The 24,125-nt window shown below is 36.7% G+C and overlaps 3 protein-coding genes across 3 annotated transcripts; 1 reads left to right on the forward strand and 2 right to left on the reverse strand.

Moving 5' to 3' along the window:
- Nucleotides 1-3,297: 3,297 nt before the first annotated feature.
- LOC141828105 (1-acyl-sn-glycerol-3-phosphate acyltransferase PLS1-like) lies at nt 3,298-10,982 on the reverse strand. Its single transcript, XM_074715473.1, has 11 exons — nt 10,771-10,982; nt 10,411-10,533; nt 9,820-9,859; nt 9,610-9,683; nt 9,372-9,431; nt 9,163-9,240; nt 8,932-9,090; nt 6,365-6,490; nt 4,472-4,564; nt 4,222-4,305; nt 3,298-3,671 (listed from the first exon to the last, which is right to left on the reverse strand). The coding sequence occupies exons 1-11, from the start codon at nt 10,849-10,851 to the stop codon at nt 3,465-3,467; spliced, it is 1,125 nt and encodes a 374-aa protein (XP_074571574.1). The 5' UTR covers nt 10,852-10,982; the 3' UTR covers nt 3,298-3,464.
- A 1,238-nt stretch (nt 10,983-12,220) lies between these two features.
- Nucleotides 12,221-16,293, reverse strand: LOC141827453 (adenylosuccinate synthetase, chloroplastic-like). The gene is made up of 4 exons (XM_074714701.1): nt 15,961-16,293; nt 13,423-14,115; nt 13,025-13,336; nt 12,221-12,675 (listed from the first exon to the last, which is right to left on the reverse strand). The coding sequence occupies exons 1-4, from the start codon at nt 16,288-16,290 to the stop codon at nt 12,505-12,507; spliced, it is 1,506 nt and encodes a 501-aa protein (XP_074570802.1). The 5' UTR covers nt 16,291-16,293; the 3' UTR covers nt 12,221-12,504.
- Nucleotides 16,294-16,795: 502 nt separating this feature from the next.
- LOC141828341 (putative pentatricopeptide repeat-containing protein At5g09950) lies at nt 16,796-20,213 on the forward strand. The gene is made up of 2 exons (XM_074715759.1): nt 16,796-20,100; nt 20,169-20,213. Exon 1 carries the CDS (start codon nt 16,796-16,798, stop codon nt 20,000-20,002), a length of 3,207 nt encoding a protein of 1,068 aa, XP_074571860.1. The 3' UTR covers nt 20,003-20,100; nt 20,169-20,213.
- Nucleotides 20,214-24,125: the final 3,912 nt, after the last annotated feature.

Raw genomic sequence — 24,125 nt, forward strand, 5'->3', positions numbered from 1 at the left:
CGCCACAAGATGGCGAGGCACCCCCCGCCGAGGGTGCCGCCGCCGCGACGTCCAGATTGACGACTCGTGGGTGCTCGATGGAAGGACAGAGGGCGAGGGCGAAGACTTCGATGGCCGGCGGCGGCTCCTCCTCCTCCTCCTCTGCACTGGACAACAGCAACCACGACGACCACCCAAACCACAAGCAGCGAAGACAATAATAAATACACCACGTACTCTTCCCGACGGTTCTTTCTAAGTTCATTTAACTTGAGGCAGGCTTAATCTATAAAGATACGCCAGAAATTTTAAAATCACACCTATATTTTGCCTTTTCCCCCAAATCAACCCCTCAGTTTTGGAAACTTCTAAAATGCACAAACTTATCAAGTTTATTTATTAAAAATCCTATTAAACTTAAGATGAATTTAAGCTTTTTAATAAGCTCGACTTTATTATTTTTATGATTTATTGAAAATTTCAAAAATAATCTTCATTTTTATTCCAAAATTTAGGTTGAACTGCCAAAATAATTATTTAATGGTCTAAAATATATCATTTCGAAAAAGTTACTTGTGTTAGGTTCGAGTTTTGTGGACGATAGGCATGCTTTGTTGCTCATCAATATGACTACAATTTTATAGTAGATATTACATAAGGAGTGATGGTTGTTTCTAAGGGGTGGGTATGAAACTAATAAACTAAATCGAACGAAACCTAGTCAAAATGACAAATTTTCCTTTTTTTATATAATCTAGGTATCTATGTCTTGGATTCAACTAATCTTAGAGGTTGAAGGTGGACGGTCTTTCCTGATTTATCCATCGAATAAATCCAAAAGTAGGATTGTAAACGAGCCATTCAAGCTTTGTGGTCTTCAAATTTGTTTGACAAATTTTTCTCTTTTTTTTATAATCTAGATATCTATGCCTTGGGTTTAACTAATCTTAATGGTTAACTACCTTCCTTCCTAATTTGTCCATCGGATAAATCCAAAAGTAGAGTTGTAAACGAACCAAATCAAATCAAATTTTGTGGTATTTAAGCTTGCTTGATAAGGTAACCAAGTCAAGTCAAACTGATCTTATAATGAACCAAGTCATTGAAATGATTATTCAAGTTTAACTTGATTTCTTTTTTATGAGCTTAAACTTAGTTTGAGCTTGGCTTGAATTTAGTTTATTTAGATGTTATCAAGTTTGTTTGAAACTTTTATATTTTAAACTTGTTTGATTAATTTTTGAATTTAATAATACAAATTTGTTAGTTGATTTTAAAAGTTTCTTTGTTTATTTAATAAGTTGATAAGAGTTTTATTTATGAATATGATTTAAAAATAATTTTCACTAATATTATTCACAAACATTAATAAATTGAGCACATATATATATTTAAACTTATTTATTAGTTTAACAAGTTATTTAAACTTATTCATTTAATTAATTATAAATATAAATAAACTCTTACTATATCAAGAATTAAATTTGTTCAATTCAAGAATTAAATTTGTTCAATTCATTTACAATCCTATCCAAAAGTACTCGTATAAGACAAATTTTCTCTATTGTTAGTGGAAAAGGTTATTATTAAAATAAAGGGAGTCTTACAAAAGTACTGAAGACACAAGGACTTGTTTAAACAAATGACTGTTAAACTATAATAATCTGAGATGACAATCAACACTATAATATTTTGTTGTTGCAATGCTTTATTGTTAAATAAATGGCTTGTTTAAAAGAAACAGGAATAAAAATAACATGAAAATTTAATCTGATCTGGAGATGAGATGAGATCCAAGAGAAGCAATACAAACAAGTTAATGTGGTAGGTTTGAGTCACAGCAACATGTAATAAATAAAGCCTGCTTGCTCATGGTCCTTTTACACATGAGACAAAAGTGATTAGATCTGAGAGTATTAGTAGAAATGCAGATGTAGTAGTCAGTCAGTCAGTCAGTCAGTCTATGCAATGCAATGCAATGTAATGCACATTTCTTTTGTTCCTATATATGATCAGAGTTTTTCAGGCTTCATAAAAAAACACTTTGAATGCTCAGATAAAGAATAGCAAGTGGCTCCAAAGCCATGAATATATATCCTTGTCATGCCTTTACTTCTTTTCATTGATTACTCCGCTTGTGACAGCGAACTCCAATGCCCTTTTGTTCACATATGTTTATGATACAGCCTCAGAGCATAATGCGATGGTAATGACATGATATTTCCCTTAAATAATCAAAATTTAAATTACATATCGCCTATACATATCACATTTGAATAACTAATGGCGTTGGAATACCATATCAAGACCATCTTATTTTTTAAATTTACTTGATTTATGGAAGGTAAGATCGAACCGTACATCGATATATCTTGTAAAAAAAACAATGCATCTTTTGCAATAACGCATCTTTGGTAAGTTAATTTGCAATAATGAATCTTTTAAAATAATATTTATTTAATTTTAATTTTAATAATTCAGATATCCAACTTTTACGATCTAATTAAAAATTGTTCACCGACCATTAAAGTAAATCAAAAAATACAAATGGATCATAATAGACAGTCTAGTATTATAAATTTTTCAAACTCCTCAAATGTAATATACACTTGGATCCCCTCCTATTGAAAAATACAAATCGATAACCCCCATATACCCTCTCATATTTTTCATTTTCACTCCGACATACCCATTTAGATCCTCTCCTATTAAAATCATTTTATTTAACGAAATATTTTGTAATACTCCATATAGAGCATCCCAAAATTTTGATTTGGTATCTTTATCTAATCTTATTTGAGGTACATATATGCAAATTATATTTATAATTTCTTTCTCTACTACTATCTTGAGAATTATAATTCTATCTTCTTTCTAAATACTTCCACAACTTCATCCTTTAACAAATTATCTATGACAATATTCACTCTATTTCTTATTTTACTCTTTCCTATATACCACTCCTTAAAATTTAAATTCTCTATCATCTTTGTCTTCTCACTTATTCATTTTGTCTCTTGTACACATAAAGTATTAATCATCGTGTCTACTCCTTCTATTGCTTTATTAATAAATATAAAAAAAAAATTTATCTATTTAACACTACATTTAAATTCTCAGTGAGATATAACGGTCCTTACTGATAAATTACAATCGGACCGTACAATATGTACTTTTACATATTTATCATTACACTAGAATTTTAAAAATATGACAATCCTTGCCGAGATATTACAATCAAATTCTACCACGCATTCCTTAATGATATAACATTAGCATAATAATTTAATAAATCTATTCATTAAATATTTATCTTAGTTTGAGTTCATCCAGATTGCTTTTATTCTATGACAACAAATATGATGGTGTTTAGACAAAAGATGAGAGCAAAGCAGCAAACATAACTACCAATAGGAGGCAAAGGTACATAAGATTTCCTACATTTAGGCCGGACAGATTCTTTGTATTCTCCCATAATTGTTTGTCTAGTCCTTCTTAGCTCTATGTCGTGCAGCTTTGGCTGAGGCTGAACGCTCGGACTGGGAGAACCTAACAAAAATGTGCATAATTATTGTAACCAGTAAAAGCCCCGTCGCAGTAACTGCAACTCCTTTCCATGTTGACAATAGTTCAGTCCATTTGAAGAATCTGAATGTAGCATATGACAGAAGGCAGAACCAAAACATTACCACCTGTTTGCAAAGTCGATTAACCCAAAAAAAACAAGAATATCAGTTGAATACTTGTGTAAATATTGAAAAGTCGAATCTAACAGCGCTGTCGAAACAGAGTATTGAACTATTTAGATTAACCTAAACGTGAGCAACAAATTGTTTCTTTTATGAATAGCGAAAGATCGAAGCCAAGTGCAGAACGAAATTTACAACTGTACAAGTCAATATTTTCTTCTCTCAAAGAAAGCTGTAATATTAAATCTCCATGTCAGCAAAGGCATTTTCAACACTACGAACATCAAGGCAGCACAGTGAAGTTACTAGTATAGGAAAAAATGAAATTGGACAGAGCAAGTGAAAACCATCACCAGATGGTTCTTTCAGGAAGAACAAAATCTTTATCCTTCATCAGAGCAAGTGTTAGCAGAATGAGATGGGCAAATTCCAAATACTAATAAAACAGGATAGCATCATCATAACTACAAGCAAACACTGTTGGCAAATTAGTACTGACATTGCATGATAAAGACCAAAAATTCAAGTCTTGAATAAAACCTTTTTGTCTTACCAGCAGTGATTTCACAGGACGACCAATTTGCCTTTGTTCAACCCCAAAGCTGCCCTCTGATTTGTATTTGTCCAGGAAAGCATCCTGCCAAAACATTAAAAAAGAAACCTGGTATGGTGCTGCTGCAAGGAAAATATAGCATAAGGTACACTACAGCAAGCAATCCTAAAACCAACGATATTCAACTATTGTAGACCCAAATAATAGAACTAAGAAACCCATATGAGGCTTGCCAAGAAAGATGCTATGCCTTAGCTACAAATATGTCTTTACACCACTGCGACACTCCCTCGTCTGTTCCAGGAAGATCCGCTAATGAGTGTCGTTTCACGTGAACATGCACCTGGAAGCACAGGAATTATCAATAATGAGTACAGAGTTGAAAATAACTAATGTCAAGTGAACAACCACATTAAATTATGTTGTTGACATATGAAGCATATGCAAGAGTTTAAATTTCATAATATAACCACTAAAGGCAGAGGTAAATTAAGAAATCCATAAAGTAGAAAAACAAGTAAACTTCCAACTCAACATGATCAGCAAATTGAACATTCCTGACCAGATTATCATTGAACTCCTCATTAGCAATAGCCTCTGCACAACTTTTCTAGATCTCTGTTCCAATCAGAGTATGGAAACCTACTTCTCATCTGATTCTATACTCCTCCAAATGGCTGCCATGTCCCTGCTGCTCCTTCGCTTTTCTGTTCAAATTGTTCCTCAACTGAATATGCTATCTCTGCATCTTCTCTAGAACAGGAAAAAAATATTAAAAAAGTATTCTCAAATCCCAGAAGCTGACAGCAAAGAAACTTTGGCTGCAAAGAGCTACTCTTTCCCCTCTCTTCTTTCCCAATATCTTGTCTTCTTTTCACTGGCTATAGATTCATGCAGCATTGTCTCATAGCTCAGAATGTTAGTTTCTCATTTTCTTTTATTTTTTTCCAAGAATTGGTTAAAATCAAAACACTTCAAATTGTTAAAAAATGGACCAAAAGACAAATATTAGAAGAAAGTAATATGGAAAGGATAAATTTTGAAGGCAAAAACCTATAGATTACATAAAAGGGTATGGACAGGAAGGTCAAGCAAAAAGTATACGTGCAATCTCCACAAATATATTAACTTGATTTAAACATTTATTGGCATCTTTCATCAATCAATATTCTGTATAAGTGACCAAAATACTATTCTCCGAAATAGCACCTCGCCATTTTATATGATACAAGAACTTCCTAAAAAGTTTCAATTATAGCCCATTGTCAAATGGTTAAATTTAGCTAACATGGCTATAAACATTTATATTTTAAAAGATTTCCCAAGCCAACATTGATGAGTATAATTTTTCTTCATAAATTAAATTTTTAAGTGGAAGTCATTAAAATAAATCATATTTTAGAATCAAGTCAAATAAAGTTTAATGATTTGCTAAACTCAAGTTGACAGTGAGCTGCAATTAACATATTTTGTGATGTTTGTGAATAAAGAGGAGGCTTGGCGCAATAGTAAAGTTGATGTCGTGTGACTTTGTGGGTACGGGTTCGAGTTGTGAAAACAACCGCTAGCAATGCTGGATAAAGTTGTGTACAATAGATCCAATGTAGTCCGACCATTCCTCGAGACCCTCATAAGCGGGAGCTTCGTACACCGGATTGCCCTTTATGATGTTTGTGAATAAAATCTCTACAAAATGGAAAACTTGCTATACGTTGAATAACCCTTGTAGTTTGCCTATATTTAGACATTACACCAAATTTTTATGACTAGATAAGGGATCACATTACTGGATTCTGAAATTTACATAGCACACCACTGTGAAATTTAGCACACCAATGACTTAACTGCAGAAGAAAAAGATTTATGCCCCAAGAGTGAGTCTTTTATAAAGAATAACATTGTTCTAATTCTCTTACAGATTAGCATGCATCAATGACTCAGAAATGAATATGTTTACTTTTCTACTATCATGTAAGTGTAGCCTTACTGCTAAATACATGCTATTCCTTGCTTTCATTGACAAATTCATGCAACTTCTATTCTACAAACTAAAATCTACAAAAAAATCACATATATTAGCATACTCGGGACACCTGCACAAATAAACCGCATATTATGGACACCAGTAATTCTGTGTACATACCACTGATGGTTGCCCTTTCAGAAGCCTAAGCATTGTTGGTGATGGTTGGTCAGAAGGAATGGCCACTGTCACATCATATACAGCAGGAACAAAAGGTCGCATGATCTGTACTGCTGAAACAAAACCCTGAAATCAGAATGTATATCTGTCAATACCATTTAGGAATGCCCCAGAGTAGCTAATTAACTTCAGTTAATTAAAGGTCTGGTACACCAGAAGGGGAACCAAAACCAAAGTAGTTAGTGTTTTTAATTAGTCATTAGTTTTTTTGGGATTTAATAAGCCATTAGGGTTTTACCAATTCAATTATTTAAAACCCTGTTATTTAATTTTCAAAGATTTGTTAGGATTTTGGAATAACCCAGTCTATTTTTACAAAATAAAAAACTGGTCATGATCTCAGTCTACAATAGAGGTTTGAATCCCTTGTATTGTTTTATATTTCAGTTTAATAAAATGTCCCCTCTTCGTTCATTGAGAGTTTGTGTTTGGTTGCACGGTTTGTTTATGTTATCAAGTAGTATCAAAGGTGAAATTCTATTTGTTTGTGAACAAAATCTCTATAATCTAATCTTGATACGAGTTCTAATACTCCAACTTGGAGCCCTCTGTTTCTCTCCATCCATGAACCCCTGGCTTCACTTAAGCCTGACCGCACAAGATCAACCATGCCTAAATTTCTACACTTGTTACCACAACCTCTCCCTCCCTTGAAGCTCCTTGGCCACTATCTCTCTCACTTTCCCAGAACAAGGAGAGTTCTGCCTCATTCACCGCATCAAAGGGAGATTGTTGCCTTCCATCAAGAAGATGACTGGTCTTGCAAGAAGTGACCCCTCTCATCTCCTTCCTCATCAGGTGAGAATGCCAAAAACCACCCCTTCTGCTACTGGATCCACTAACAGAACAGACACACATCCTGCAGTGATGGAAATCGGCAACTCAACCAAATCCTAACATCTTCACGGGATCCACCAATCCAGATGCTCCATCACCACAACAAAGTTGATGAGATCGGCTCCCCGATTTCTACCAAAACTGACTTAATCCAAACCTGGCCTTTCACATTTTTGCCCATTAAACTAGTAGATATACATATCTACGCAACATATTTCAGATTCACAGCACCAAGATTTATTTGCACATGAGGAGTATATCATCCCCATCAATTGAAACACATACAGGACAGATGTCGACAATTTAATAGGCTCACATTACTTTGTTAGAATCACTCCTAATTTAATAATTACTTTTATTTAATGTAGTATGTTATTAATTTTTATACATTTGCCTAATTTTCTTACAAATCTTAGTTTGTTTAGTCTTTTACCCTTAGTTGTGTTACATATTTTATAAATTTCATTCCTTGTCAAATCTTAACATAACATGTCGAACCCCACTGTAAAACATATATATGGTAGGTATGAGACTTTTGACGTCAAATGTCATGACTTGGAGGACAAGGTTAAAGTTCTAACATCTCAAGTGGGCAACCTAAAAAATTTTAGAAACACATTAAAAAAACTCAGGGACATGTGTAAAGAGATAAATTTCAACGGATGAACTCCACCTAAACATAGTTTGCATCATGACTCTCAACACACACTAAGAGATGAAAACAAATATTTAACTAAACACAATAACTACAATCATAGGGTTAGGCAAGACGAAAGAGACATTACTAGAGGTAGCATAGATGCCCCTAGCTTTGAAGTTAGATTAAACAAGTGCATTCTTTGAATGTGGCTGAGATTTTGGTATGGAATGAACCATATTGAACGAACTCAACTTGCCCTGAAACTGTTATCGAACGGTGAAACCAACAAAAAATCCCAAAATTGTTATTCATGTCCAGTGTCAGTTCTTCCTCCCCATCATAGTCGTTCATATTATTGAGACGGTCAGTAATACATAGAGAGGGTTGGCTCCCCATGGAAATACTGAAAGATACTTAGTCCACTGGAAAGGGCTTCCAGATCTAGAAGGCACATAAATCAAAGAAGTGAAACTACAACATACAACATCTAATTTATTTGTTAAGATTCATTAAACCTTCCATGAAAGACATTGTTGTTCGCTCTACAATTATGTGTGGTGATGCACGACTTGAATAATCATCCTACTCACTACTCGATAGAATCAAATTCTTCTTGATGGGGGAGAATGACATAGATAGGATTTTTAAACATCATTAGATTTTTTGGGACTTTTAATAATTGGGATTTTGTCAATTCAATTATTTAAAATTTGTTATTCAATTTTTAAAAGAGTTATCTAGATTTGTTAGATTTTGAGATACCCTAGTCATTTTTTTACAAAAACAAAGTTATTATGTCTATATAGAGGTTAGAATCCCTTGTATTGTTTTATCTTTTAGTTTGATAAAAAAAAATTCCCTTTTCATTCGTTGAGAGTTTGTGGTGGCAAGATTTGTTCGTGTTGCATCTTACTTTTACGATCTACTTCATTTGTGATCCATGCACTTCAAAGTAGATAGAAATAAGACCGAAAAAATAAAGAAAAAGCATTCTCCTAGCAAACATAAATATTCATAAACTAAACGAAACCTTGGTCCGAGGAATGAGAACATTTCTAGGGATGGGCAGACCCTGTGAAGCTGCATATTCTTGCGCTGCTAAAAGCTTTTCAGGAGTAAAGCGTGTCCCCTCAACAAACAAAGCCAACCAAAATGGTCTTGGAAAGTCTTTCAACCGTTGTAAACCCCACTGCATGTTTCAGTCATCGAAATGATATCAGAACATGCCAAAACAGAACAACCAAACACAAATCAACCAAACCTTAAGTGTGTTCTCATCCTTAGCCCAACTTCTTTCCAGAAAGAGGTATTCAGTAAACCACATTGACCATCCAATGACCTGCAAGAATCATAATACATTTACTTTTGAAATTATATATTGTTATTCTTTTTCATGACAACTAAAGAAGGAAATAAAGAAACAACTAAGAGTGAAGGAGAAAGAGACCAATGTCCTATTAATATACTCACTGGAAGGAGCTTTGATGACTTCTTCATGACTGCTAATGCACTACCAAGGCAGCCTGAACGCTGGAATTAGGAAATCAAGTTAATCCAAAAAATTCACAGAATCAACAAGCAGAAGCACTGCACGTGCCGTAATATTTTCATCTCCTAGAGTATGAATGTTTGACCAGTGAAAGGACAACATGAGCCAACTGAATTCAAATTACAAACTAAAAGATCAAGAAACAAGCAGAAAGAGAACCTGTGCTAGAACCCATCCAACAAGCCAATCAATATCACTTCTATGATTGCATATGAGAAGTGCATGCTCTTTGCCTGTAAAATTCACCATAAAAACTCATAAACAACAATCAAGACTAAGAGCAAAAATTTGGAGATAAAGAAAAGAAGAAATTGACACAATCCAAGTTGACCCAGAAAAACTTGTAGGTTTGCAACGATAAATCCTCACCCATTAATTCAAAGGTTTTGGAATCTCCATACAACTCAACCTGCAACCAGAAAAACTACATTAATTATGAACCATCAAAATGAAGAAATGAGCAAAGGTTCCATCGGCCTCCAATGATTTCACAATCGTGAATAAACATCAAACTTAAACAAACAAAGATGGAATCTCAATTGAGATTGTGCCAAGATCACTACAATCATCATTTTTCATGTTTTGGCAGTTTAAAATTCTATATCTGGTTTATTGAGGCAAAAATGACACCGAGGTTAACATGCAAATGATGTTGTGTTTGTTAGAGAAAGAAACCTAGCTCAATCTTTGTCATTAGTCACATTTTGTGAGAGATAAGCAATGGACAACCTCATTGATGTCAGAATAACTTCACTTATTTTGTTAAGGACGGAAATCTTTGGTCGGAATCTTTCAATATTGAAATTTATAGATCATGCCATGTTGTAGAGTAGATTGCTGGTGTACAGGGCTCAAGATTCATGTAACAATTTTAAGGATCCAAATTTGCCAAAACATTGTACGTATAATAGCAGAAATTATGAACAATATATAAAGAAACTAATCGAATAAAAAGTACACCTTGACACCAGCCCACCAATCAACCAACCAGACTAGCTCGATCCATAGTAATTCAGCCACCACTCTGTTAATCCTCCTATACATACTCTTCGAAAATGGTCGTATTGTCACGAAAAATATAGCCTGCAGGAACAAAAAAGAATCACCTTTTAAGAAGATGAACAAAAAGAACACAAAACGCTGGACGAGACCAAAACGATCAATAAACGTTTGAAACAAACATCTATAAATCAAACCCTAAGGACAATGACAACGAAAGCAGATGAATTTCTCTGCGAAACTCCAATCGACACGGAAAAGGGACCAGACAAGAGGAAACAAACCCCCCGAATCACGGAATAGGAAATCCAAATGACCTACCTGAACGAGGTTCACTATCAGGCCGGAAAGGAGGAAGAGCAGGCCTAGGGGAAGCACCACCAACGCAGCGGGGACTGCCATGGGGAAGAGGTAGCGACAGGGCGCGAGATTTGACGGTGCCCGTGAAGAAGATGAGGGCGGTGCTTTGGCCTTCCGCCAATCTGCTCGATCAGGTCGCCCTCCGTCGCTGCAACTCGTGCAGTGCGCTGGCGTCCAGAATTCTTATACCTGCTTTGTGTCGGGTTTTAAAAGTTTATTGGATCAGTTTGACTTATTCACAGAAAGCTTTGATAATTACAATAAAAAGATTAAACTGCTAAAAATATTAATTTAAAAAATCAAAATACTCTCAAAGACAAATACACAACGACAAACTGAGTTTTAAAAATGAAATAATTTTTAAAAATTCCTATAAATTTTATTAGCATAAAAGTATCCCTTAAAGTTTTTATTTTCCCTTTCTACATCAAAACCCCAGTCAATGTTATATAAGAGAGTAATTGAATTGGTTACGATAGAACATAATTACAAAAATAAATAAAAATTCAAATTTCGATAAAATTGAAACAATATCTTTCTCCGTTCCACCTTTTATAAAAACTAGTTATATAAAAGAATTTTAAATGTAAAATGAAAATATCAGAGATCAGCTTGGCAAATCTATAAACCATGATGATTTGAATGGCTATAGGAATCTAGTGGAAGAGGACAACATGGTGTTCTTTATATAATTTGTATCAGATATAAAATCATTTTGCACAAATTATAATAATCTGTAGAGGCTTAGAGAGGTATTCCAAGAATAGTTTGGCATTTGAAAGAAAAATAGATTACATGAAAAGAGAAAGCAAAACAGCTATTTAAATACTGAAAACCAAAATAAAAGGAATAGCTATTTAAATGGGAAAACATCCAAAATCATAAATTATTCAACTGTTTATGGTTCAACCACATGCAAGAAGAGTTCCTGGGGGTTGGTGAACCTCCTAAATTTTCCCATCTTCCTTACCTCCTTGTTTCCGGTGTCATACATCCGTGGGCCACCAGAGCCAACACTTCATTATTCAGAAGTTAATACTGCTTTGAAACATGTAGCAAGAACAAGAACAAGAACAGCCAGCAATAATAATAAATATATGTAGACAGATAATTTAATGAACAAACCCTACTAAGTGACTTGGGCTATAGTTTGAGCAACTGGGGCCAGACCTCAAGCTTGAATACTAAAAGCAGTTTGAACTTGATGGTTGAGATCAATTCATTGAACATTAGATGGGTTCCTAGTCTGGTCTTACCTCAATAAGATGCTCACTGCACCTGGAAGAAGCAGTGTAGGGGCTTGTGGATCCATGATTTTCTTGTAGGTGAATTTCCTGCATCAACCATCATTACAGATTTACAGATAAGTAGTGCAAGAAACAGGCAATCAGAGTAAAAGGTAGACGACCAGTAATTAAAGATGACTTAGATCAGGTCAAATCCTGCTACATTATTAAGTTGTCGAGTTCTTGCTGTCATCTTATAAGATGAGCCTGCAAGCTTACATTAAAAACACAATGCCACACCAAGGTAAGCTTATTACATGGACTTTTCTCAGTTTTAGGTTCAAAATACATTGATTAGTATCTTTAGCATGCTAATGGAATGAAACGACTTGATTGGTTAGAATGCCATAAAATGTGCTTGAAGCTTAAAAATGATCGCCCAATGTGTAAAGAAGTAGCCAGCCCTGAATCATTTGCAAATAATGGCATCACGTCCAGGTCCGACACCAATGTAATGAATGGGAACACCAACAAGCTGTTCTATCCTCTCGACATACTGACGAGCAGCTAAGGGAAGGTCGTTGTACTTTCGGATAGATGAAATATCATTGTTCCACCCAGGTAGCACTTCATAATCGACCTACACCAAAGAAAATTAATGATTAACAAGATCATAACAAGTGATTCCTGAATTTCAACATAATAATCCTTTACAATCTCGCATAGTTATTCCTTGCATCAACCTAACTAAAATTAATTTCTTTGGTCTTTTCTAAAATACAATGTCTTTTAATTGCAATCATATCTTGGCCTTCACTTATGCAATTTCTGCAAGCCAAACATAGGAATAAGCCATGAGCAAAACAACAAAAATATATATATATTATTATTCATATTTACTTTATTTCATTCCCTAAGAATACACAATCCTATTTGTGGTCAATTTCTTTTTGCAAATCAAACATGGCATAGAACTGTAGATAAACTACCTGTACTTGCTCAAGAAGACTGAGATCTGCAGGAAATGACTTGAGCCTTTCGCCATCAGTTTGCCGATATGAAATACCAAGCTTGATTTCTGGAAGTTCAGATAGCACATCAAGTTTGGTGAGATTGAGAGAAGAAAAACCATTGATCTGACAGCAATACTTCAATGCAACTATATCAAGCCAGCCACAGCGGCGAGGACGACCAGTAGTTGTTCCAAACTCCCTCCCCGCATCTCTAAGAAGGTCACCATCCTTGCCCAACATTTCGGTTGGAAAAGGACCAGAACCAACTCTGGTTGTGTAAGCCTTCACCTGCATAAAGTTATACTAAAGAAGTTAAAAATAAAAGAAACAAAGGAAAAAGAATGGAAAAGAAGTTAGAGAATGATTCTACTTACAACACCAATAAGATCACCAAGGTTTTTTGGAGCTATCCCCAGTCCTGTGCAAATTCCACCAGCTGAGGGACTAGAAGAGGTCACAAATGGATAAGTTCCAAAATCAATATCCAACATAGTTGCTTGACCACCTTCAACCAATATTTTCTTCTTTTGTAAAATTGACTCGTTTATCACCTGAACAGTATCAGCAATAAAAGGTTCTAACCTCTCTGCAAATCTTTTGTACCTCTCAACCTCACTCTTAAGCATGTCAATACTATATTCAAATCCTTCAAACCTGGATGCAGCATCCCTCAATAAAATCTCAAGCTTCTGTGCAAACGTATCCATGTGTCTGAGGTCACAAACCCTTATTCCATTCCGTATAACCTTGCCTGAATAACATGGACCGATTCCTCTTTTGGTTGTTCCAATAAAAGAATTTGCAAGCTCGGCTTCTCTCAATCCATCTACAACTTGGTGAAAATCAAATAGCAAATGGGCACGATCAGACACCAATATTCTTCCAGTACATGAAACTCCATTGGATTCCAGACCATGAATTTCTTGAAATAAACCAGGAAGATGAACTACAACTCCGTTACCAATAACACAGAGAGTTTCCTCATTCAGAATTCCAGAAGGAACAAGATGGAGTGCAAATTTTTTACCCTCAGCATTGTAAATGGTATGTCCAGCATTTGCACCACCCTGATGTTGAAAAAATAAATTTCTGATTCAGATTCTCAAGTAAAGAGGAACAATTAAATTCTTTTATATCTCCATTAAACATAATCATTGAGAAAATGGAATAAAGAAAACACATTGTAAGCTTAAACTAATTGACTCATGCAACGAAGCATGATGAAGAACAAACAAATCCTTAGTAAATAGCCAAACAGGCATATTCATGCCACACCCAATAAACATTAAGGCAGATATATGCCTACAAAATTCTTTTATCATATGATATACAGTGAATTATGACAGATACAGAGTGAGTTAGTATATACACAGAGCAAAAGCAAAAAGGCAGAAGGGCTTATTACTATTTTGCTAAATTCAGATTACCAAATACAAATAGTAACTAAGTTACTAGTGATGAAACTTTGGTGGCTCTGTTAGTGTTATTGAGATTACAAAAATTTCTCACATCACATTTACATATAAATCTGACTACCACTCTAATAAGCAGAAACTTACTTGGTATATGATTTTTGTCAAATTCAATCTAATCAAATGAACATCTTGAGTTTTCATTATGTTAACATCAACAATAAGGAAATGAGATATAGCAAAACCAAAGTTGCTATACTCTCTTCTCCCCCAAAATCTAATACCTCAACAAACATCTATAAATTATCCAATTCAAATCCCTCCAAGGTTAAGTATGCCTATCTTAGATACACATCAAAAGTTTTCATCTAGAATTTTCTAAATACTTCATTTTAATTACAACACCCGATCTTTTTAGGTGAATAATTTGTATACCACCTTTTTTTCATAACACCAAGTGCCTAATTACACTACCATCTCCAGTTCCATTCACAATATAACATTGTCCTTATAATCTTATAAGACTAGCTACTTATGACATATGTTTAACTTCTCCAATATATAAAAGTTTAAATGTTGTGTTACCTACTTATTTAGTCCTTCCACCTGCTCATTGTATCTTGAAAGCATATTATGTATATCCTCCTCCTGATCATCATTGAGTCTACTGATTCTAATCTGTTTTCCTAAAAGTGTTTACATTGCAATGTGTTGTTGTCATAAACTAATTTATTTACCTGCATTAGCCCATAATAATGTGAGAATTTTCCCCTATTTAACAACTATTTGTATCTATGTGATAGATTACTTCTAGCAACCACCTAGTCTATCTTTTCATATCAGAGTAAAGTTAAGATCTGTTTTCATCAGGTTTTCACATAGTTTTGGTAAGCTGTCAAAGCCTAGAGCAGTCATCCATATTTTATAGACGATATTGGGATTGGACACAAATACATTGCATCAAGCATCAAATTTAATTGGAGGAAAAAGGACAATTAACTGCCAGCGGGGGCTTGCTCACTAACAAACTGAGAGGAAACCTAGGAAAAGGAAAACAGTAAATTCATCAAATTCTTGAACTTTACTCCAAAAACTTGTCCCATTGTTCTAAGTCTAGCGATAAGTAAGTTGAAAGGTCAGACATAGTAGATCCCGAGAACAGAAACTTTGTTTTTGCCATAGTAGTTAGTACATGCAGATCAAGAAGTGCAGAAATCAATCTAGATTACAAGAGAATCATTCGTTAATGCCTTTAATTTATTTCTGATATGCAGTAAGCCACTGGGAACTAATGAGTATCTTGTGAAAGATTTCCATAAAAGATCTACACAGTAATACGAATAGAAAAGCAAATGCACGGGAGATCTTGAAAATAAAACATGCAAAATCAAACTTTGGAGTCGCATATGAACAGTATCCCAAAGCAAAAGGGCAAAATGAAGAAAAAGATAATTTCTTTTCTGTATTATCTCAAAGAAAATTTAGGGCGGAAAACTTTGCCTGGCAACGCGCAACGACATCAAAGCTCTTAGCAAGGATATCGACGAGCTTCCCTTTACCCTCGTCGCCCCACTGCGTGCCAAGCACGGCGGAAACCTGGCTCAAGGACGCCATCCTGTCGAAGACATCCCCCCGGCCGACCTCTTCGACGGCCGTTGGGGCCGCGGCGGCCGACACAATTCTGGAGGCAGCGGCAGCGGCGGCCTTCCTACGCCACCCGAGCCCATCCGAAGGGGCCAAGTGTGAGGGAGTGAGGGAACTCCAGATCCGAGTGCGGCTACCGCCGCCGCAGAGGGCGACGGGATCGACGGCGATCGAAGAGAGGGCCATGGAGAAAAGATGCAAGGTTTGAGTTACCGAAGTGCGCTGGGCTCTGCTCTGTTATTTATAGTGGTGGTGGGTAGGGATTTGACCGGACCCGGTGGTTTTTTTTTCCCATTTCGAAGTCCAAACACAAAGCCAAATCGTTGATTAGTTTCAATTTGACGGCTGTTATGCCCTAATTATTATATATTTACTATATATATCTCTCTTCGAAACGGCAAGTCAGTGATTTTTTTTATTATTTTTAAAATATAATTAATTGATAATGCAATTACTACTTGATTACTTTAAATAATAATAATATATATATATATATATATTATATATATATATATATATATATATATATAAATTGCGATAGGATTAATCAATTGACATAGAGAATCAGCGTATAGGATCCGACAAACGAGAGCATGTGAACAAGATCCGACCCGATAGACACAACGTTCGGCTTACGGTCTTCTTTAGCGCCTCCGCTCCATCGAATCCGAACCCGTTGGATTCGCCACTGATGCGCCGCCCATTCGTGCGACTACTCGCATCGTCGTCGCACCAATCTCACGCCCACGCCGTAGCTCGCCTTCCCCGTTCCCCGATCTCTCTAGATCAACTGTTCCCGCAGCGTCCCGGTGCACAGGATGATCTCTTCGCACAGCGCAGGGGGCCTCGCGGTGGTCTCGCCGTCCCGGCCCCCTCCGGGGCATCAATCCAGTCAGCTGCCGGCGAGCACGACTCCGCGTACCAACAGCTCGTCCGCCGCTATTTGGGCTCCTCCGACCTCGGCGACGCCAAAAGCCTCCACCTTGAGTGGCTCAAGAGCGGCTTCACGCCCGACGTGTTCTTGTCCAACAACGTGGTCAATCTCTATGCTAAAGCGGGCGACTTGGCGACCGCTGCCGAGCTGTTCGACGAAATGCCGGAGAAGGACGCGGTTTCCTGGACTTGCTTGATTTCAGGATGCGCTCGTCATGGATTGTGCGACGAGAGCTGCCATTTTTTCCGCTCGATGCTTCGGTCTGGGCTTGAACCTTCGCAGCTCACGTTTACTAGTGTTCTTCGAGCGTGCGGTGTCTCTGGTCCTGACCGCCTGCTGCTAGGAACCCAAATCCATGGTTTGATCTCTAAAACTTCGAGCTCAATAAGCACATTAGTCTGCAATGCGCTAATCCTGATGTATGGTAGTTGCCGTTTGGATTCTGCGTCGAATGCTCGGCGAGTATTTGATTGGACACCAGAAAAGAGTTCGATCACATGGAACTCGATCATCTCAGTCTATTCGGGGAGAGGAGATGCTGAGTCTGCCTTTAAGTTGTTCTCTGAGATGCAAATGGATAATTCAGGATTCTGTTTGAGACCCGACGAATTCACATATGGCAGTTTGATAACTGCAACTTATGGTTGCTTTTATGATTGCTATGTTCTTGAACAAATGCTTGCCTATTTATCCAAGTCAGGCTTCTCAAGAGACTTATATGTTGGCAGTGCACTAGTTAGTGCGTTTGCTCGATCAGGAATGCTTGATAGAGCTAAGGAAATATTTTGTCTATTGGATGAGAAAAATGCTGTTTCGATGAATGGGTTAATGGTTGGATTGATCAAGCAGAACCTTGGTGAAGCAGCAGTAGATGTGTATCGAGAAGCAAGAAGATCAGTTATCGTCAATGCTGATTCCTATGTGATATTGTTGAGTGCATTGTCTGCATTCTCAGCATCGGAGGAAGGATTAGGAATAGGAAGGGAGATTCATGGTTATGTTATCAGAAATGAATTAATAGAGAAACATGTTGCTATAGGGAATGGCTTGATTAACATGTATGCGAAGTATGGCGCTGTTGATAATGCAGCCAAGGTTTTCAGCCAGTTGAGAATTAAAGATCAAGTCTCCTGGAATACCATGATCACTTGTCTTGATCAGAATGGGCTTTCGGAAGAGGCACTATCAAACTTTCATCTGATGCTGAGAAATGGTGTTCTACCTTCCAAATTTTCAGTTATTAGTACATTAAGTTCATGTGCTAGATTAAGACTTACTAGTGCAGGTGTGCAGTTTCACTGTATTTTGACCAAAGTAGGGCTCGACATGGATGTTTCTGTGTCAAATTCTCTTCTGACAATGTATGGAGAATGTGATAAAATATCTGATTGTTGGAGAGTTTTCAGCTACATGACTAAGTATGATCTGATCTCATGGAACAGTATAATTGGAGCATTGGCAAGCAATGGAGCATTCCTTTTGGATTCAGTGAGGATTTTCTTAGATATGATGCGAAGAGGTTGGTACCCCAACAATGTGACAATCATAAATGTCTTTGCTGCTGTCTCTGCAATATCAGATCTTGAGATGAGCAGACAAGTTCATAATCTAGTACTGAAACATCGAATGTCTGAAGACATTGTGGTTGAGAATGCTCTCCTATCAAGCTATTCAAAGTCTGGGGATATGGATTCTTGTGAGCGACTCTTCTACAAAATGGCTGATAGGAGGAATGGTGTCTCATGGAATTCAATGATCTCAGGATATATCCAAAACGGACTAATGCAGAAGACCATGGATCTAGTATATTCTATGATCCGCAAGGGACCAAAGATGGACTCTTTTACTTTTGCCACTGTTCTAAGTGCTTGTGCTTCTTTAGCAGTACTAGATCATGGAATGGAAATACATGCTTTTGGAATAAGAACTTATTTGGAAATTGATGTAGTAGTAGGGAGTGCACTGGTTGATATGTATGCTAAGTGCGGAAGAGTTCATTACGCTTCACAAATTTTTGAATCCATGAATTTGAGAAATGAATTTTCATGGAACTCTATGATTTCTGGTTATGCTAGGCATGGGAATGGAGATGAGGCTCTGAAGCTCTTTAACAAAATGCAAAGTTCAGGTCAGTGTCCAGATCTTGTTACCTACGTTGGTGTTTTGTCTGCATGCAGTCATGCAGGATTGGTGGAAGAAGGCTTGGAGCATTTTGAATCAATGAAGAATCACGGTTTGGTTCCTCAAATTGAGCACTACTCGTGTGTCATAGATCTCTTAGGCCGAACAGGCAAGTTAGATGAAATGGAGGACTTCATTAATAGAATGCCTTTGCGGCCAAATGATATGATATGGAGGACTGTGTTAGTTGCTTGTCACAGGTCAAAAGATGGTGCTAAGAGAGAGATAGCAAAACAAGCATCCAAAATGCTTTTGCAAGTGGAACCTGAAAATCCAGTTAATTATGTCCTCATTTCTAACATGTTATCTTCAAAAGGGAGGTGGGAAGATGCAGCAAGAATTCGAAAAGTTATGCAGGCACTACCAGTAAAGAAAGAAGCAGGGTGTAGTTGGGTCACATTACAGGATGGACTGCATGTTTTCGTTTCAGGAGATAAATCACATCCAAACACTGAAAAGATTTATGCCAAGCTACATTTTCTGATTCAGAAGATAAGAGAAATAGGTTATGTTCCTCAAGTAGATTTCTCTTTGTATGATATAGAGTTGGAGACCAAAGAAGAGCTATTAAGTTATCACAGCGAGAAGCTTGCAGTTGCATTTGTCCTCTCTCACTCTTCGACAATCCCAATACGGATCATGAAGAACCTTAGAGTTTGTGGTGATTGTCACTCAGCTTTTTGCTACATTTCTAAGATTGTTGAGAGAAAAATAACTTTACGTGACTCTATCAGGTTCCATCATTTTGAGGATGGTAGATGTTCGTGCGGTGATTTTTGGTAGCAACAAACTACGGTTTGCTATATAACAAATCTGAATTTGCAGGGTTTGCTGCAGAATTTCTTTTGCTCACTGGACCAGTGTTGCATACTGTGGCCAATGTAGGGGTTTCTTACCCAGAGATTCTCCTTTTGCTAGAACAATATCGCATCATTTGACTTCTCTATAGGATTTTGGTGGAAAATCGGGGGAGTAAATAATTGCTACAGAGATGTGTATAATCAAACTGAATCCATGATACATTTACTAGCTTCTGCTGAGGAAGACTTGGATAATTGAATTCTAATGAAGAAAAGGCAGATCAAGCTGCGAAAAGGTAACTTTTAGCATATTAATTTTGTAATTTCTAATAACACGCGTTATGTGAGTCATATGTGCTTAACATTAAACATATTTAAAAAAGAATTATTGATAAAAATAACTAACATATATGCATTTTATTTAGTCAACACATTCAATTTGCATTTCCACATATTCCATATATAAAAAGACATGAGGGCAATATTAATCAACAGTGCTAGTAATTGTGCATGTAAATAATATCTGTTTATCATTGACAGAATAATTCTATAAGTGATATAGAAAAATTAGATATTATAAACTGAAAAAATAATTTAATTAATTGTAATATTACTAATGATTTAATCGAGCATAGAGGAATAAGAATCATGAAATAGTTGGAGAAAAACACAATCATCATTTGATAAGGAAGTTGATGAATTCATTACCAAACAACTTATGAACAATAGAAGGTAATATTGTAAACAGCTGCAGTTTGGTTATACCAAGCTCGATTGAAGCACTTAGATACAAAGTAATATTCTTCCCATGTCCTGACGCTTTCCGCCTCAAATTGAAAACCGTGTAGGATCGGGAAGCTTATATTTGATTCACTAAAGCAAAAGTCTACGAGTATGCAACTTCACAAGAAATATTCTTAAAATTGGATGAAAAATATGGAAGGAAAATTGATTTGAAGCGTGAGCTTCCTCTTTAACGTGAACAAAGAGAAGATACTGGTTATCACATTGCCTCTAAAAGGTTACCAGAAATCACAAAGCCATTTTAAGATTCTTAGGTGATGCTCATTCACCTTTTGATCCTTTGCCTTGGGAAGCGACATAGTTGCGGATGGCCTACATGGCAAGCTGGTGAGCAGATTTGTGTTGAACCTTGATACCGGTTCCACAGGGCCTTCCCACTTCTCTACCAGCTCTTTCAATTTCTCAAAGCCCTAATTCAAAGGGAGAAGAAACTGATCTGAGTAGCAATGTTTGTAAAAAAGACTTCTGTTCCACAGTGAAACATCATCAATCGGACTTACTGTCCGAGTTGTAAAGTTGCCAAAATGATTCACCGCGTTGCCGTTTTGTTTTCCAATTGTAAAACAGTGATTCAAGTATATCTTACATAGATGTTAAAGCCTTGAGGTTCTCCATCATCAGCAGGAACTAGTACGAGACCAATGTCATTAGTGAGGATATCCACTGAGTTGTCTGTTGGTACAGTCACAGCAATCTTAAACTTTCGAGGCAAGAATTGGGTGCCATAAATAGGCTCGGGTGAGTCAACTAAGTTGGTCCCGTGAGAATCATCAGCTAGGTCATCCATGCCATCCAAAACCAAGTAGAGCTTGTTAGCGACTTTCCCACAAGGATTCTTAGTACGGAGCATAAAAATGGTAAGACTTTGCACCACCTTCATCTCTATTTGTTTGTTGATGACTCCCATGAAACTTGATCAGCTGAGTAGCAGCTTCATTCATATTTGGAGCTTCTGAGAGCAATTCCGCATTTAAAGGAAACCTAAGGAAGTTGCTTTGCTCCTTAAACAATTCAACCTTGCTCCGCTTAACTTCATTACCGTCTGGCTTTATAGGCTAGAAAATAAAATATCACGAGAACAATCAGGATTAGCCCAACAAAAGCAAACAACGTACTCTCAAATGTCAGTTAACAGACATGTCATCTAGTATGCATATGTACTACTTGGTGTTGAGAAGAATGCATATGCTCACGAGTCAAAGAAAGAGGAATTAGCTTTCTTTATTAGAAAGTATCTGAAAAATCAATTCTCTTTATCATGTCGGCAGGTTACATTTTACTTTTTTGCATCCATACTTCTACATGACAATATATTGCAGGTCAAGCATATCTTTTCAGGATGGTTTTCACCTTCTCCCACGTGCTCTTGAGCTAAATTAATTAGCTGTATTTCCAGAACAATTACAAAGTCAACATGACTAATTTAATAATTTAAATCAGAGTATTAACCATCAAGCTCACTTTCCTAAATTATAGATTGATTACCAAACTAACAATGTCAAAACTCACATTTGACAAGAGGAATTTGAACTCACAACAAGTTCTTATCAACACCAATTACTTAACCAACAAAACATCATTTCATAAAAGCTGTCAGATTTGCCTTTGCAATCCTCTAGTCTGACAAATCTGGCTGCAGTGAGTAGTGCCCTCGAAATCAAAGTCCTGTAAATGTGGAGCAAGGGTATTTATTATCGCCTAACTGCACCTAATTGTTGCAGATACTCTATATTAAGTCCTCCGACGATGTCAAACTCAGATTGTTCCAGGGAGTAGGATTGCAAACCATCCCTAGAGGTATCATGGCAATTCCATACGCAACTAACACACTAGTTCCACGCAGAGACAAAGATTCACAAATTAGCAAACTAAAGAAACCTCTAACGAATGATAACTTGCATGCTTGCTTGGTTGCGCATGAACAAAGGCCCACAAAATAGTGGGCATCCTCTTCACTAGCAGCAAGCCGAAGAATGAAGACTGGCTAAATAACTGATTTATGAACGTGGAAGGCTCAGGTTCTTCTCCTTTGCATTTGGGAGATGTTGGTGAATGAATACTGGATAACTGGGAACAATTTATTTCCAGTAGATGAGTATTTGTGACAATTTGAAATATTGTAGGGAAGACTGCATTTGGAACATCAACTTCAATAGGCACATTGACTCCACAAATGTACTACAAATACTACAACTATGGCAACTCACATGACAATCATGTTGACCATAACAAGCGTTCCTAGTCAGAAGCACTTATTTGTACATTCCTAATCACGAAAGCAGTCAATTGGTACGACCAATAGAGTTTTTCCTAGCACCACTATGAACTGGTATGCTTACCTGAGTCATCCCCAGGTAGAAACTCCGCACAAGGAGTTCTTCCCCAGAATGTGGTATCCTTCTAACCCAAATTTTACATCCTGTGAGCACGATTATCATAATCTCATCAAATATTCCATCGCAACTAGCAAGGCAATATAACAGGCGTCCTAAACATTAAAGCTGTACATATAGGGCGCGGCGCTTTCCTTTCCCCATCCCGATCCGAAAAATAAAATTACCTAACAACGAGAGATATCAACTTCTAAGTAACAACAAACCGATCTCACCGTGGAGACCGCGCTGATGACGGAGGAAGACCTCGCCGAGCGTCCGATCAGAAAAGGCCCGACTGATCTTCCGAAAGGAACCGATCCGGAAGATCGAAGCCCTTGGAATCCGCCATGGCTGAAGATGGAGGGCTTGAATCGAGTCGTGAAACTGCTGAGGATGGGAGGAAGCGAGTCCAGTAGGTGGGCGAGGCGGCGTGGTCGGCTAGCTGGTATTTGCCGCCGCGAAAACGCCGAAGCAAGTGTGTCGAGCAACGGAAGGCCACACGACGGTGGGTGATTAATCTGGCGATTAATTTTAAACACCGACACGAAGCTGATATTATCACTCTCTGTTATTGTGAAGCAGTAGCTGGTATCTGTTGGATATGGACGTGTAGGACACCTCCTTTGAGCGGGTAATGGAGAGTGATAATATCGGTAAGAAATATCTTTATTATCACCGTTTTTATTATTTTGGGATGGAAAAAATCGTTAATAAATAACATTAATCACTCGCGATATTAAATTGTCTCATGAATAATTTTTGTAAGATTGAATTAATCACGTCCAACATTAATCGATTTAGAAATTAGATATTTATATTATTTTTTTCATATTGCAATATTAAATATTAACTTTACTTTTCAATGCAACACTGTACATGCAATATTTTTTATTTTGTGATTATGTAATTTATATGTATTTTTCTTTC

The sequence above is a fragment of the Curcuma longa genome, chromosome 4, assembly GCF_044706935.1.
Source record: "Curcuma longa cultivar G26 ecotype Majalengka, Jawa Barat chromosome 4, ITB_CL_G26_1.1, whole genome shotgun sequence".
NCBI lineage: Eukaryota > Viridiplantae > Streptophyta > Magnoliopsida > Zingiberales > Zingiberaceae > Curcuma > Curcuma longa.